The following is a 16809-nucleotide window of genomic DNA, read 5'->3' on the forward strand; positions in this document are numbered from 1 at the left end:
TTTGGTATTTCCCATGAACTTCGACAAAAATAATCGATAGTTGTATGACTAAATTGTGTTGGTCTTTATACCCTTATTTTCAACGTTAAAGAAAATTAACGATAGACTATATTTTTACCCTCTTAAATTGTTTTGTGTATTATGTTTTTTATTCTAAGCTTTTATTACTAAATCCATGGAAAAAGACGTGGTAGTGGAAATATGATAAAATTATTCCTACGAATTTGTTAAGAATCTATGCCCTCGTCTAGTGTAAAACGCAACCGAATTTATGAACATGAAATAAATCTGGATTCATAATAAATATTACACTATGAACATTTATAATAGTTAAAAAACTTATCTAATGTAATTTGTTTTTCCATTTAGTTTCAGTATCCACATTTGCTATAAATCTTTTACTTGAGAAACCATTTGCTATGAAATCTTAATATTGGGCTAATCAAAAATCAAAATTACCATATTCCATTGTACTTAATTAGGATCACACCAAATTTCCACGTCATCACAAATCCAACAATTACTGAAATTTAACTTGTAAACAAATTCACTTCTATTGATTAGCAAAAATAAACATGGATTCTAAAGAAGTGGAAGAAATAGACATTTTTACATGACGCAATAATTTTATGGGAGTGACGACACCGACCAATACATGTTTTTCTTAAAAATTGCCACGGTTGAGAAAAACGTTGCCCACCGTCCCCAAAAAAATAACAAATTGATACGGAGTACTTTCTAGCTACCCAAAAAAAATTAACTATTTTCTTCGTCCAACAAAAAAAATTAAATATTTTCTCCGTCCAATAATAGATGACATACCTGAGGAATGATACAAAATTTTAGGAGATATTATTTTGCATCTTACGTGAAGAGAGAAAATAGTAATATATTTATTTTAATGTGAGAGAGAATTTTTTCCACAAATTAAAAATAGTAACTTATCATATACTATTAGTATTGCTATTATTTAATTATTAGTGATTTTAGGAGATATTATTTTGCATCTTACGTGAAGAGAGAAAATAGTAATATATTTATTTTAATGTGAGAGAGAATTTTTTCCACAAACTAAAAATAGTAATTTATCATATACTATTAGTATTGCTATTATTTAATTATTAGTGGAAAACGTGTCATTACACTTTAGACCTGTACATTAAAAGGAATTTAAATATTTAACTATTATATTATGTTATACTACATTTACTTTATATTGTTAATTCTTTTTAAAATTGAAAATCTGAAAAATCAAAAAAAAAATACTCCAGTCTCCATACGTATAAAGCGTATAGAAGGCTAAAGAAAATATTGTTGAATGAATTAAGACAAGGGGTAGCGTAGTCTTAAAAATTTTGATATTTTCTAAGTGCATTAAATGACTCAGTTTTCAAGTGAAAAATCCAATTATGGCCAGCCATTTAGCATCACTCAAATTTATTTGCACATTAAATAATTGTAACAAATTTATTACATACAAAAGTCAAAGAGGTCTCACATTTCACTCACTACCTACCTCTATTTATTACATATTCAAACACTTCTTTAAAATTCGTGCCCGATCAAACTGTGACTTCTAATCAGGGACGGAAGGAGTATAAAACTAATATATAAAAGTAGGACCCACAGTCCACTAACTTTTTCAACTCACTTTCTATTACATTTCTAAAAAATGCGTGCCGGGTCAAAGTAGGAAAAATTTTGGGGACGGAGGTAGAATGTTAGATGAAGAGGGAAAATAGTATATTTATATTAATATAAGAAGAAGTTTTTTCCACAAATTAAAAAAAAAAGTGTGACATCAATTATGGGATGGAGGAGGCCTTTCTAACTAACGAAAAACGTCAAAATAAAAGTAAACTCTGTAAACATTTTAAATTATGGAAGTGTGGAACTAGGTTGTGAGCGGTGACCACCGTCCAACAAAACACACATTACACACATTGAGGCACAGCCCACCGTTACTCGTTTTCCATGCTCATATATTTCCATCATCTCTATAAATAATAACACACTCGACATTCAATCAACAACACATCAACTCAATTCAATCCAATCACAGAGATACATACATCAATCATTCATTTCAACAAACAATTTTGCCATGGCCGCCGCCTCCTCCACCATTCTCAAAGCCGCCGTCTCCTCCCCTTCCCCCGCCAGGCTTCCGCCGCCCGCCGCCGCCGCCCAGAAACTCTCCTCCTTTGCCCCATCCAAGAAGAAACAATTCCTCCCCAAACCCCTCACCAAATCCTTCTCATGCAAAGCCCAGGCCGCTGATCCAGCTTCCACCACACCAAGTAAGATCGATTCATCTCCAATTCCTCAATTTGTTACTAATTTCTTCATTAATCACAATTAATTTTGCTCTAATTCAGCCAAAGTCCAACAACTGCACGTCTACGAGATCAACGAGCGCGATCGCGGCAGCCCTGCCTACCTCCGATTGAGCCAGAAAACCGTCAATTCCCTCGGCGATCTCGTGCCTTTCAGCAACAAGGTACTACAGAATCCCCAAAATTAGCCTAATTAAACTCCAATTTCACAAAATTGACACGATTACGGATCGGATTCGCAGGTTTACACCGGCGATTTGAAGAAACGGGCGGGGATAACGGCGGGGTTATGCATCCTGATCAAGCACGAGGAGGAGAAGAAGGGCGACCGCTACGAGGCGATCTACAGCTTCTATTTAGGAGACTACGGCCACATCGCGGTGCAGGGGCCCTACCTCACCTACGAGGACACCGAGCTCGCCGTCACCGGCGGCTCCGGCATCTTCCAGGGCGTCTACGGCCACGTCAAGCTCCACCAGATCATCTTCCCCTTCAAGCTCTACTACACCTTCCACCTCAAGGGCATCCCTGATCTGCCGGCGGAGCTGCTCGGCCAGCCTGTGCCGCCGGCGATCGAGGTTGAGCCCACCCCCGCCGCGAAGAGTTGCGAAGCCGGAGCCACGCTCCCTAACTTCACCAATTAGCCGCCTCTTCTTCGTCGCCGGCGACCGGTTGTTTCTAATAAATTTTTTAAGATTAAATTAGTTGCTTCTTTTTTATATTTTCAATCATCATTATGCAACTTTTAGTGGCCAATGCATTTTCTGTTTTGAGAGTGACACCCACTCATCACTGTCTCCATTCAATTGAAGTCATGGTCTAGTTTAATTATACCTTTTTGGTTACTTTTTGCCTAGTTTAATTAAGAGTTTTGTTATATAAAAACTGAATAAGGTGACATTTAAAAGAATGAAAGTGTCATTAATCAAAGAGGTGGTATGTGAAAGGCAAGTTATCTTCTTATGAAAGTGTCATCAATACCGCTATTTTTAGATACTATATCGAGAGACATTGGAAGATAATAAATCAACCTGTAATTTTATACATTTTGATATTTTTGTTAAAAAGATTTATAATTTTGTGTTTGACATTTATAACGGACTAAAAAACATTATATTTGAGTTTTTGGGTTTGAAACATATATGGGTTGGGCCTAAATATTCGATGCGCCTATTAACACAGACTCATTTTATTCAACTTGCGAATAAAGAAACCTTTATTCTAATATACTACTACTATTTGTAAAAAAGTAAGCAGATCGGAAGCTAATCTAAGCCCACATTATTGACATGAAAAGCAAGTGAAGTGATATGGAGTAATACTGTAAATAATCAATAAACTTATAGCAGATAAATTACTGACATCTTTCTATATTATTATACATATAATTTGTATTTATTAATTGATAATTAGATAAGTAAATACAGTAAACGAAGGTCGTATCCCCTAATTCAAATACACTTGGATTAAATAAGTACTATTATGCTTTACACGAGTGGCGAGTGCTTGGTAAAATTTAGTCTTTTCATGTTAATAAGATACTACTAGTATCATTTAAATGTTTTGTTTCCATACACTTTATTTTACTATGCTCTTACGTGATTATGCTCTTGGAACTAAATGCAAGTTGATCACGTGTGCACCAAGAGTAAAAAATATAAAAATTGAGCACATGATTTAAATGGAGGACTAATGTGGAGTATTTTATATCGGTAGCTTTATGAGTCCCACCACGCCACATATGGGCTGCTTTTTCGAATTTGATTGAACATGCCAATACAATGGTAAATAGTAAATTATAAAATGGTTAGGTGACCTACCGAGTCATATTATTCAAGATTTATTTATTACAAGGACAGTGTATATATGAGTGGACGACAAAAATCTTTAAGTATCAAAATTCATTTTTAGCCAACAGACTATTTTTTACGAAACAAAAGATTCAGCTGATTGGTTATTATTCGCCGCATGTGAAAATACTTTTTTTTTCCCAATCTAATTGCATCAAATATAATGAAAAGATAAAAAGTGACTATGATATAGTCGTACACATATCATAATTGAGTTGAACGAAGTCGAATTTGTATATGTGGAGAGACAGATAGATCTCGAAATCAATTACTAAAACCTAAAACCATTATTTTTAAATAGAGAAATATTAGAGATGACTAACTAATTAAAGTGGGCAAATATGAAATTAATAGTTGTATTTGTGAAGGATATTTAACCCTATACGATCGAGCTACAGTGGTGGATCTAGAATTTTCAGTACGGAGATACGGTAAAATATAATATTGACTTGGAAGTTCAGAATCAATTCTTTATTTTCTCTGTCTTTATTTTTCTGATAAGAAGATTCAGTATTAATAAAAACAGATTACTTTTTACTTTAGTGTTACTACTACTTAAGACTTTAATTATTAAAAAAATGAAATTTCTAAATCTCTTTCTAGTAATTTATTTAAAGTTTTGCATAGTATGCTAATTTTAATGGCAAATCATATTTTTGGTTTATTGAAGAAAAGTTTAAATTATTTTTAAATAATAGAAAAGAATGAAATTACTTTATGAAGTAATTAAGAGATCTAAAAAAATCCATCGACATAAAAAATACTACTAGTATGAAAAGTAAAATATTTTAAAAGAATAGTGTAAAGATATACTACTAGTTGAAAATAAAAAATATTTTACATGAAAAAAATTAAAGATATTACATATTTAAATGCATTACTAAACAAAGAAGTTTCAACTAAACACAACCAATTAAAAAAAAACATGACCTAACTCGGGTCTTGGAAGATATACAAAACTTCCATCTCACCCGGCCAATTTCATAACTTGGATTATCTATAAAATTATTACTCACTCTATTCCACTTTAGGAGTCTCATTTGAGTTCGGTACGAGTTTTAAGAAATATAAAGGAAAGTTTGTGGAAAAAAGATAGTGGAATATGAGTCCTACTTTTATATAGTTTTATAATAAAATGTGAGTGAAAAGAGATTGGTGGAATGTGAGACCTATTACAATTTATGAAATATTTCAATGGTATTCCTAAAGTGGAATACCCAAAATGGTAAACTGGGACTCTCAAAGTGCGACGAAGGGAGTACATGTTTTGGGGGTACAATTATACCCGGTTGTTCTATTCTCCCTCCGCCAATTAGTAGTGGTTTCTCTAATTGGAAAAAAGCCAACAAAAGATATAGAGCTCATATTGGGTCAACTACTGGTTCACACAACAAATCTAGAATTGAATATGAAAACTTTGTGAATCAAAGACAAAGTGTATCTTATGTTGTTCGTAAAGCTAGTACAAGACAAGAGAAGGAATATCAAATTCGTTTGACTGCAACTCTTGATGTTATTTGTTTTCTTTTGAATCAAGGTTTGGCTTTTAGAGGAGATGATGAGTCCTCAACCTCCATAAATAGGGGTAATTTTCTAGAGATGTTACATTGGTATAGTTTAAGAAATGATGAGGTTGGTCAAGTTGTATTAAAAAATGCTCCGGGTAATAATCAAATGATTTCTTCAAAAATTCAAAAAGAAATGGTTAATGCTTGTGCCGTTGAAACCATACTTGAAATATTGGGTGAACTTGGTGAAGGATTATTTTCCATAATGGTTGATGAGTTTCGAGATTGCTCAGTCAAGGAGCAAATGGCTATTGTTATAAGATATGTGAACAAGAGTGAGGAGATTATAGAAAGATTTTATCTTTGATTCATGTTAAGGAGACTACATCAAGGTGTTTGAAAGAAGCAATTGATTTTGTATTTTCTAAGTTGGGATTATCTTTATCAAGATTGAAAGGTCAGGGCTATGATGGAGCTTCAAATATGAGGGGTGAATTTAATGGATTGAATTAAGGTTCTTATTTTAAAAGAAAATCCATCGGCATGCCCATTGTTTTGCCCACCAACTTCAGTTGGTATGTGTGGCAGTATGCAAAGCAAATCGACATGTTTTTGATTTTTTTGGCTATCTTACCCCGATTGTTACAGCATGTGAATTTTCTTGTAAAAGAGCAGATAAACTTCGACAAAACAAACATGATAGAATAGTTGAAATGATTGAAAAGGGGGAAATCAATTCAGGTAAAGGTCTAAACCAAGAAACTTCTTTGCATAGACCTGGTGATACTCGATGGGAATCTCATTATACAACTGTGATTCGTCTTGTATCTATGTGGCCCTCAGTAGTCAAAGTTCTTGAAAGCATATTTAGTGATGGAGATGATGTAGAGCAAAGTGGAAAGTGTAAAGGTTTGCTTCAAAAGATGGAAAGTTATGATTTTGTGTTTATCATGATTTTGATGAAACATTTGCTGTGTATGGTTGAACCATTATCTTGTGCATTGCAAGATAGAGAGCAAAATATTTTGAATGCCATCAATGTGATAGCGGGTTTGAAAGAAGAACTGCAAACTTTTCGAGAATCTGGATGGGATGATCTTTTGCAAGAAGTGGAAGATTTTTGTCGAGTAAATGAGATTGATGTTACTAATATGGATGACATTGTCCCCAAACGAATACGCATGAAGAGAGATGGCACAGTTGTCACAAACTACCATTATTATCGTGTTGAGATTTTTTGTCAGGTAATTTAAAATTTCATTTTCTTATTTACTGACACTTGAATTGACTAGTAACTCAATCATTTTTTGTTTATAATTAGGTTGTTGACTCCATTATTCAAGAAATAAGGAATCGTTTTTCCGAGTCTAGTACAGACTTGTTGAATTGTATGGCATGTCTTGATCCAAGAAATCAATTCTCAAATTTCAATGTCGATAAACTTGTTCATCTTGCCACCCTTTGTCCAAAGGACTTTTCGTCCACAGAGATGACGATTTTACCTCACCAACTTAAATCCTTTTTGATTGATGCAAAAAGAGATACGCGTTTCTCTGATGTTGAAGATTTATGGACTCTTCCAAAGAAAATGGTTGAAATGGTGAAAGATGGATTCTTTCTACTGGTTTATCGGTTGATTAAATTGGTCTTACTTTTGCCTGTAGCAACTGCATCTATTGAACGAGTGTTTTCTGCAATGAAGTTTGTGAAGTCAGAGTTGCGAAATAGGATGAGAGATGATTGGTTAAATGATATCATGGTGGTATACAACGAGAGAAAAATGTTCACTACTATTTCTAATGAACGAATTTTGATTCGTTTTCAAAATATGGATACTCGTAGGAATCAACTATCGCGCCTCACAAAAGATAGTGTTACTTAAATTGTAGTATTATTTTTTTAGACGGTTATTTAAATACTATATTATTTTTTATTTTTTATTTTCCGACCCCACGTTGAACATTTTCTGCGTCCGTCATTGATCATATGCATGTACATAATCTAAAGCAAATTAGCAGAAAAATATGAATTATGAAATTCTTGTTTGTCACGCAACTTAAAATATCGATCGTAAAACCCATGAACTCTGGTTCGTGAAAATGTTAAAATTCTTGATTTTTATTGCTGATTATTATAATTGATACTTAAAGTTGCGGGACGAGCCCGAAATAAAACCAAAATTTATGATTTTTCCATCAAATTTGCCCTATACTTCACTAGACACAAGCTAAGGGGGTAGCCGTTTACTGTTGTCAATTGTAAATTGGGTTGATGATAAAGAGCAATGTTTATGAGTGAATATTTGGGATTGATGTTAGAGGTAGGTTACGGATTCCATGCACATGCAGAGGCAGTTTAAGAGTCTGTAACGTCCACAAATTCTGTGCTCATATACGTACGATATTTCATTATCAAACCCCCCCACTGAAAATTACCCATCACTGCGGGCTATGTTATAATTTAAATTATGCATCACTTGCAAAACTGCACATATGATATATATGTCATGATTTGATTCTCTGATAGGGACCTGATATTCTATTTTATTTCGGAAGGGAGTTGATATTGTTTCCATATATTTATTTAGTTTATTTATGTTTTAGTATTATTTAGTTGATAAGATTTTATTTACTTTCCCTAGTGATTAGGATTTGATTTGCTTTTGATTTACTTCCCTAGTTTAGGAGATCTTTTTTGTACCACTCATATTATAAATATGTGTGGAGTCTTTTATTATTATCAAGCAGAATGAAGAATTAAATTATTAATCTCGTTCTCTCCTCCGGTTCTCCCTCTTGGAGAAACCGTCAGTTCTCTCAAATCTCTCAAAGTCACGCTAGTTTCCACCCTCTCTAATCTCTTTTCATATAATTTCTTTAGATAGGAATTAATCCCATATTAATTCCTATCAAATTGGTGCTTTCATTAGGTTCTCTTCCTCCTATTGATTTCTACCACCATGTCCGTCTTGCTGTCATACTCTCCTCCTCGGTTTTCTGGCGTTAACCCCGTGAGATGGATTTTGGATATTCAAGAATATTTTGATTATCACTTGTTTTCTGATGCTGACCGTCTATTTTTTGTGAGGTTGTTTTTTGACCATCCAGCATCTGTATGGCTCCACGAGTATCGACGCTCGAATCCTGATTGCTCATGGCAAGAATTTCTAGTTGCTGTTTATCATAATTTTGATGAGGATGCCATTTATTTCGCCGAGACGAATAAACTTCTCAACAAAATTATAGAGGGAGTGGCATATTTAGCTAAAAAGGAGGCTATGGCTAAAAAGGAGGCCACATCTGATTCTGTCATCAAGCCTGTTGCAAAAAAGGATGATGAGCCAACAACGAATGTCAAGTTTGATCCCATCATCAAAGAGATGGTAAAAATTGATGACGAATCGCCTCAAAAGCTGGATGCGCCAATTGTTTTGGTGGAAACCAAATTTCCTCCAAAATCCCGTAGCCCAAAAATCAATGTTGTCATCATTGGTTATGTCACTGAAGTCGCGGAAGAGATCTCATGTCCAGAGACGAATTCTCCATCACTCGTTGCGGTCCTAAACGATATTATTATTTTTGCAGACGAAGATCCAAACAAAGACAACGAGATGGAAGATTATTTTTCTAACTTCCACCTTAAGGGCAAGGTGATTTTCAACAGTGGGAGAGTTGATAGGGACCTAATATTCTATTTTATTCCGGAAGGGAGCTGATATTCTCTCCGTATATGTATTTAGTTTATTTATATTTTAGTATTATTTAGTTATTATGATTTTATTTACTTTCCATAGTGGTTAGGATTTGATTTGCTTTTGATTTGTTTTCCTAGTTTATAGAGATCTTTTTGTACCACACATATTATAAATATGTGTGGAGTCTTTTATTATTAAAAAGCAGAATGAAGAATTAAATTATTAATCTCGTTCTCTCCATCGGTTCTCCCTCTTGGAGAAACCGCCAATCTCTCCAAATCTCTACAAAGTCACGTTGTTTTCCTCTCTTCAGTATTTTCTCTTCCATAGGAATTAACCTCACGTTAATTCCTATCAAATTGGTGCTTTCATTAGGTTCTCATCCTCCTATTGATTTCTACCACCATGTCCGTCTTGCTATCAAACTCTCCTCCTCGGTTTTCTGGTGTTAACCCTGTGAGATGGATTTTGGATGTTCAGGAGTATTTTGACTATCATTTGTTTTCTGATACTGATCGTTTGTTTTTTGTGAGGTTATTTTTTGACCATCCAGCATCCGTATGGCTCCACAAGTATTGACGCTCGAATCCTGATTGCTCATGGCAAGAATTTCTAGATGCTGTTTATCATAATTTTAATGAGGATGCCATTTATTTCACTGAGACGAATAAACTTCTCAACAAAATTATAGAGGGAGTGGCATATTTAGCTAAAAAGGAGGCTATGGCTCAAAAGGAGGCCACATCTGATTCTGTCATTAAGCCTGTTGCAAAAAAAGGATGATGAGCCAACAACAAATGTCAAGTTTGATCCCATCATCGAAGAGATGGTAAAAATTGATGACGAATCGCCTCAAAAGCTGGATGTGCCAATGGTTTTGGTGGAAACCAAATTTCCTCCAAAATCCCGTAACCCAAAAATCAATGTTGTCATCATTGGTTATGTCACTGAAGTCCCGGAAGAGATCTCATGTCCAAAGACGGATTCTCCATCACTCGTTGCTGTCCTAACGATATAATTTTGTTTGCAGACGAAGATCCAAACAAAGACAACGAGATGGAAGATTATTTTTCTGACTTCCACCTTGAGGGCAAGGTGATTTTCAACGGTGGGAGAGTTGATAGGGACCTGATATTCTATTTTATTCCGGAAGGGAGCTGATATTGTCTCCATATATTTATTTAGTTTATTTATGTTTTAGTATTATTTAGTTGATAAGATTTTATTTACTTTCCCTAGTGGTTAGGATTTGATTTGCTTTTGATTTACTTCCCTAGTTTAGGAGATCTTTTTTGTACCACTCATATTATAAATATGTGTGGAGTCTTTTATTATTATCAAGCAGAATGAAGAATTAAATTATTAATCTTGTTCTCTCCTCCGGTTCTCCCTCTTGGAGAAACCGTCAGTTCTCTCAAATCTCTCAAAGTCACGCTAGTTTCCACCCTCTCTAATCTCTTTTCATATAATTTCTTTAGCCATATTAATTACTATCATTCTCTTACAAGATAATATGTACTCAAGCTCCTCTATGTCTTGTTTCCATCCCATTCCCCATCCTATGATGCTAGCTTGCGCCATATATATATTTAGCATGTCATCAGATTATCCTATAGTGTAGAGAATACTATTAATGTTGGTTAATTCCAAAGAAAAATCTATAAACTATTAAGAAAATGAAGCTAGCTAGTCTGCACCAATCAAAAGCTTTTAAAAAAATCTTAATAATAATGGAGAGGGACCATTGTACCATATAAAGCTCAGGATAATAAGCCGCAGCGATAGCCTTCCATTTCCGCTTCGTCTCTTTCACCATATAATAATCAAACCCTTTCAAATAGTGAAATAGTCTTTAATTATTTCAATGAACACATGCTCCTACGTAGTATGTTGCAGTAATATTTCAACGTTTCTTCTATTTTTTTTCAATCCAAAGACTCCACATGACCAAGTTATAAATGAACTAAATTGAGATTGAGAATCTTTTGTACACTAATTAAAAAAATCTGAAATTTGAGTAAACATATCAACTTAATTTATTACGAAAGAAACAAGGGATCGGAGGATTAATAATTCAAAACGTTTTATTATTATTTTTTCCATTTTATTAAAATATTTCTAAACCAATGTCAATAGTGATAATCATATATAGTCGCAATTTTACAGTTACAAAAGAAATAAACATATGTTCGAGAAGAAAAGAAGTTATGTTTATTTGATATTTTGATTGTATGGGAGTAGTACATTTCAGTATGCATTCAAATGCATATAAAAGAACAAATGTGAAATGAAGTGTGACATAGATATCCACAAATATAGCAGCTTCCATGATTGAGAGATGTCTTCCTTGATGTCAATCCCATAAATCTCGTAATTCCTTGAGCCGGAATTATCGGTAGGTTTCTTCTCCTATAATATAGTATGAACCTATAAAACGACAAACTAATTACTAGGAGTATCATTTTACTAGTATTTCCTTTTAAATAAAGTAGTAATTGGGGCAATTTCATTTTAGTAGACCAAGCTGAATTGTTAACTGAGTCTAACATATTTTAAAGGACGAAATAGTCTTTTGCTGTTTTTCCGACTTTACATTTTTTTTTTGTAAAAGGCGGATGTAGGTGCCTAATTGTTAGTAAAAAGTTTTAAAAATTCTCAAGAATTTTAAACTTGACATATAATATCACAAATTTAAATAGTTATTGAATTTTTCTCACAAGCGATAAAATCTAGTTACAATTCATTTGTTATTACATCACATAAGATATAGTTACCACTAAAAAATGATAGTGATGTGATTACAAAATTCCTAAAAGCTAGATATGATTTTCTATCTCATTTTAATGTAGTTCGAATTTGTCGCCGGTGGAAAAAATTCAACAACTATTTAAATTTGTGATATTATGTCAAGTTCAAGAGTTAGTGGAAAAAATAAATTTTTTAAAAAGTTTCGTGATATTAGGTCCCAATATTCCCTTTTAAAAATCAGTAAAAAATTATAAAATTTGAATTTAGTCTCAATTATCTCGTTGTCATATTTTACTCCTTCTAATTTAACTCTTTAACTAACAATTCCTGAAATCTTGTGCCAAAAAAAATGGCTCACTTATGGCAGGATGGAAAAGGAGTACAATTTTACTTAAACTTTTAGTTATGTGATTTATATTGAGAAGAAATTAGTGAATTTTCCAGCTTATTATAAAGTTGTGGGCATATCAAAATTTAACTATACTTCACTATTTTTCCGGCAATTTATGGAATTTTTTCGAACTACTGGTATAACTTTTAACCGAAACTTCTTAAAGTCAATATACCTACCGAACTAAGATATTGAAATGTCATTACCAAATTGGACAATAATTGAACATAATAGTGCGCATACTTATTTCCTTTTTTTCTTTACTTGGAAGTGTAGTTTACCAAGTTGCTTAGTTACATGTTAAAATCTGCACCGTTTGAATTTTCGCTTAAATGAGGCTTATACTTATTTCGTCGAATAACAATTTCATCTAGGAACTAGAATAGTGCCATTCCATCTTATGTGTGAATTATTTATGATAAGACACCAATTAAATTAAAATAATTAAAACTATTTGAATAAATGACTGCACCATACTATATTACATGAATGAAATCACAAAATATATGTAAGATTTTGTTTCCACTCCCCACCACTAAGTATATGACAAATGGAGAGAGTGGCCCATAGTCGATCGATTACAAAATATTTACAAGTTGGAATTTCTTTGCTGATTGGACTCTTTATTTATTTATTTGGAATCATTTATTTATTGGCACTATAAATATAATAATTCAGATATTAGAAGTAGTATTAGAAAGAAAACAGAGTATGGAGCGATCAGTAGATGAGAGTGATTTTAACCTCAATGAATGGGGCGTTAGAGCTCGAAGGATCAGCCGCGAAAACACCAAATCCAGAAGATTCTCAGCTTCAAATTTGAAGAGCTTGAGAGAAGAAGCCGCCTCCTTCAGATCAAACGTCACCGTTTCCAGCACTGCTTCCTCGCCAGGCTACACCATCAGAGGTAATCAATTGAACTCCCAACCAACACATTCCTCCTCACCTCTACCTTTCTTCAATTTTGACACAAGCTCCATTGATCACGCAGAGGAAATCGATCCTTCCACATATTCCTTCTCAACCGCTCTCAGAGGTAAAGCGAAGACTAATTGATCAATCAATCGATCAATCAATGAAAAAACACATTTCAATTTGAAAATTGAATTAATCATTGCAGCGTTGCAAGCGAAAACAGCGTACGCGTGGGAGGCGCCGCAGCCTCGAGATGGATTGATTCTGAATTCGAAATGGAACGAAGCGGAAAAATACATAAGCAATCCGTTATCAGGAGAAGTTCCCCTGGAGTGCTTATCGGCCAAAACCCTAAGCGGCAGATCCTTCCGCGGCCTCGCCACCAGAATCAGCATGTCCGCGCCGCTCATCTACCCTTCCCAAATCCACCTCGAAAAACCACGTACCTTTTCTTCTGCTTCATCTATAGATACAGAATCAAAAAATGGAGTATACATAATGTTGTTGAATATTTTGAATTTTGGAGAGCAGAGGCGGAGAAGAAGACGAGAGACGTGGGGACGCAAAGCACGCCGATAGATCTGAGCTCGAGCAGCCCGACGCCGGCGGCGACGCCTTCGATTGAAGATCGACCGATGAAGATATTGACGAGTGAGGCGGAAGGGGGAGATTCATCTGTTTCGTTCAAATCGGAAACCGCAACGCCAACAGAGGTGAGTAATTAAGTAACTAACGGACTTGTTGTTTTCCCTAAATTAAGAGTTAATATAAAATGATTTAGAGTCCGTCGCTTTCATTGGTCCCATAACAGAGGCAATAAGATAAGTGGTCCATGAATGAAATAGACCACACAAGAACACTTGCAAGTTAGGCAATGAGTTCCATGTCCATCACAGGAAAATGTGGACTCAATCACCTTCATTCTTCCTTGTTTTCCCCTCACTCACTCTCATCTCCCCTTCTATCTACCTATATATTTACATATACATGTATATATGAGTGTGTGGTACTACAAAGGCAGCTAGATTTTGGACAGACAGGGGTAGTAAGTGTGGGGGACTGGTAGAGATTCGGTCCCTTAGCATGTGCTAAGGTCACATTCTTCATCTTGTTTTCTTTTGTGAATCACTGATGCACCCTTTTCACTTCTAGCAATCATCAACCATTCTTTATTTATTTCTGATTCAAATTCAATAAGAACCTTGGTTGAATTTGAAATATGCTTGATGCACCTTTAAACACTCCTAAGGGTTTCATAAAATGTTAAAGTTATTAGTCATATATCACGCGAAAGATTGTGGGACATGGGATTGATTTTATCCGTCGTAAAATAAGTTTAGCCAAACAACTCTTTGTGTTGTCTTCCACATATATATTGCCAATTTAAAACCATCCTTTCACCACACAATCCTCTTCTTTATTTTCCATTGCTCTTAGTAGATATCTTACTTAAGATTATTCCACTCTCAAAGTTTATTGATTTGCCACAATAATTTAGAATCTTTTTTATTTGCTTTCTCACTCCATGTCACATATATATAGCCAGTGTGTGTGTTTTGTGTGAGAAATGGTAGTAGATGATAATAATAGCTCACTGATGTATTCCACTTCACCCAAGTTCAGCACCAACTAGTTGATATATTCAACTAATCATGAACAAATATAAATGTCTCATGACAAAAATAAACTCTAACCAAAAATAAAAAAAAAATAGTTCACCCTTGTTAAATTTAGAAACGAGAAGAGAAATTTGTCAACTTGTTAAGAGAACTATTTAGTTGAAGATTCTTATTATAAGTATTTAATTTTGAAGTAAAATTTGGCTTGCAGAAATTCCTATTAATTAACTAGTGCATACAGGTAGAAGAGAAGGAAACAATAGAGGAAGAAAGAAATGGAGGAGAGAGAAAAAAGCAGTGGGGGATGGGATGCTACTGCTTATCCTTGAGGGGTCTGTATATCATGAGAGCACAAAGGCACAAAGAAAAACACAAAAGGGGAACAAACAATCCTACCTTTCTTGATCATCTCAATGCCTAGCTTCACTGCTACAACTTTGTCACAAAATAGAAAGATTCTCCATTCCCCTCTTCCACTTACCTATGCTCATATTGCACATCAAAACCATTCATAATATGCATGCATGTTAGTTATGGTTATATTTTTTTACCATCTAGTATTATCTCCAATGATGTAAAATATATTCTTTAAATTGTATATCAAGCTTTAATTTTTATGAAGATAGTAAAAATTAAAATGACAATAATTTAGTCTGTTAGAATCAAACTAAAAGTATAATAGGAGTATTTAACAAATAATGTTGAATGTGCATTAAACGAGAATGGTGCTTACCGATAACATTCACATAAAATATGTAGCGTACATATCATTCCATACACACATCATTGCATATATATAGTTGGGTTTTTCAGTATAAAGAGTTTATATATATATAGTTGAGTTGTGCATGGAACTTGCTGGTGTATGAAAATCAATCCCAAATTACTTTTTGCGGTGAAAAACTAAATTATTAATTGTATAGCAGAAGCCAATATTGATATTTGAGAGCAACGTGACATGATCCCTAAATCAAGCGATTTTGTGAGTTATGAACGCAAATTCCAATACGCCTCAAAGTAATGGGGCCAGCTTTGTCATTTTCCTAATTTTCTCATTAAGTTATTTATATGATCATACAATATTATTGCAAAATCCTGTGAACAATTTATTATGTCAAGTACGATGTCCTTGTGCAGAAAATATTGCAAATTTAGTGTTATTTTTTTCCTTCGAGAAACAAGTCCCCTTATTCAAAATTACGTACATTCATATGATTGATTACATGCCGTACACAGCTCCATAGAGAAGAATTGGGACATACACATATTTAAAATTTACTGCTCCTACAAATTAATTTGGAATATTGACAAATGAGATATACTGTTGTCATAAAGAAAATTATAGTAATATCATATATAAAAATGTTGTTGTGCATATTGATGATTTGTAACCCTAATTTTTAGCAATTTTCACCTCGTATAAAATATACAAGTATATTCTATATGTGACATAAGTTAGAGATGGATGTCACCTCGTATGCATTCTGGAGCTCAGAACGTGGTGAAGAAAAAGGAAAAAAGTGAAGAATGATAAAATGGAGAAAGAGCCAAAAAAGTTTTGTAGTGGGCAAATATGTGGTTGTTTATATGAGTGTTCCCCTGAATTATTGTACTGTGTCTTTGATGTTATGTTTTTTGTTCTCATTTAGTGAAAAATCTGACAAAAGCTTACTGGTTTTCCTTATCTTTCTGATATGGCAATTATTCTAATATCTTTTCTCCCAAGTCTCTTTCATACACAAACACAT

The 16809-nt window shown here is 33.9% G+C and overlaps 3 protein-coding genes across 3 annotated transcripts; all 3 read left to right on the forward strand.

Annotated features, from left to right (window-relative positions):
* Nucleotides 1–1906: 1906 nt before the first annotated feature.
* On the forward strand, nt 1907–3181 carry LOC125216762 (allene oxide cyclase, chloroplastic-like). The gene is made up of 3 exons (XM_048118527.2): nt 1907–2300; nt 2379–2500; nt 2579–3181. The coding sequence occupies exons 1-3, from the start codon at nt 2105–2107 to the stop codon at nt 2978–2980; spliced, it is 720 nt and encodes a 239-aa protein (XP_047974484.1). The 5' UTR covers nt 1907–2104; the 3' UTR covers nt 2981–3181.
* A 2706-nt stretch (nt 3182–5887) lies between these two features.
* LOC148930466 (uncharacterized) lies at nt 5888–7576 on the forward strand. Its single transcript, XM_089066485.1, has 3 exons — nt 5888–6029; nt 6343–6938; nt 7016–7576. Exons 1-3 carry the CDS (start codon nt 5888–5890, stop codon nt 7574–7576), a joined length of 1299 nt encoding a protein of 432 aa, XP_088922611.1.
* Nucleotides 7577–13205: 5629 nt separating this feature from the next.
* Nucleotides 13206–15682, forward strand: LOC125210903 (uncharacterized). The gene is made up of 5 exons (XM_048110533.2): nt 13206–13434; nt 13519–13563; nt 13648–13884; nt 13974–14155; nt 15303–15682. Exons 1-5 carry the CDS (start codon nt 13239–13241, stop codon nt 15480–15482), a joined length of 840 nt encoding a protein of 279 aa, XP_047966490.1. The 5' UTR covers nt 13206–13238; the 3' UTR covers nt 15483–15682.
* The last annotated feature ends 1127 nt before the right edge of the window (nt 15683–16809 follow it).

This window comes from Salvia hispanica, chromosome 3, assembly GCF_029641045.1.
Source record: "Salvia hispanica isolate PSC_SH4W2 chromosome 3, Shi_PSC_v1, whole genome shotgun sequence".
Classification (NCBI taxonomy): Eukaryota; Viridiplantae; Streptophyta; class Magnoliopsida; order Lamiales; family Lamiaceae; genus Salvia; species Salvia hispanica.

Bases quoted from the DNA above. Each gene is read 5' to 3' on its own strand.
- LOC125216762 (XM_048118527.2), top strand. From the start codon at position 2,105: ATGGCCGCCGCCTCCTCCACCATTCTCAAAGCCGCCGTCTCCTCCCCT. The intron at 2,301-2,378 runs GTAAGATCGATT...GCTCTAATTCAG, and splicing joins TCCAGCTTCCACCACACCAA to CCAAAGTCCAACAACTGCAC. The intron at 2,501-2,578 runs GTACTACAGAAT...TCGGATTCGCAG, and splicing joins TCGTGCCTTTCAGCAACAAG to GTTTACACCGGCGATTTGAA.
- LOC148930466 (XM_089066485.1), top strand. From the start codon at position 5,888: ATGGTTAATGCTTGTGCCGTTGAAACCATACTTGAAATATTGGGTGAA. The intron at 6,030-6,342 runs GTGAGGAGATTA...CGATTGTTACAG, and splicing joins TATAAGATATGTGAACAAGA to CATGTGAATTTTCTTGTAAA. The intron at 6,939-7,015 runs GTAATTTAAAAT...GTTTATAATTAG, and splicing joins GTGTTGAGATTTTTTGTCAG to GTTGTTGACTCCATTATTCA.
- LOC125210903 (XM_048110533.2), top strand. From the start codon at position 13,239: ATGGAGCGATCAGTAGATGAGAGTGATTTTAACCTCAATGAATGGGGC. The intron at 13,435-13,518 runs GTAATCAATTGA...TTGATCACGCAG, and splicing joins GCCAGGCTACACCATCAGAG to AGGAAATCGATCCTTCCACA. The intron at 14,156-15,302 runs GTGAGTAATTAA...TAGTGCATACAG, and splicing joins AAACCGCAACGCCAACAGAG to GTAGAAGAGAAGGAAACAAT.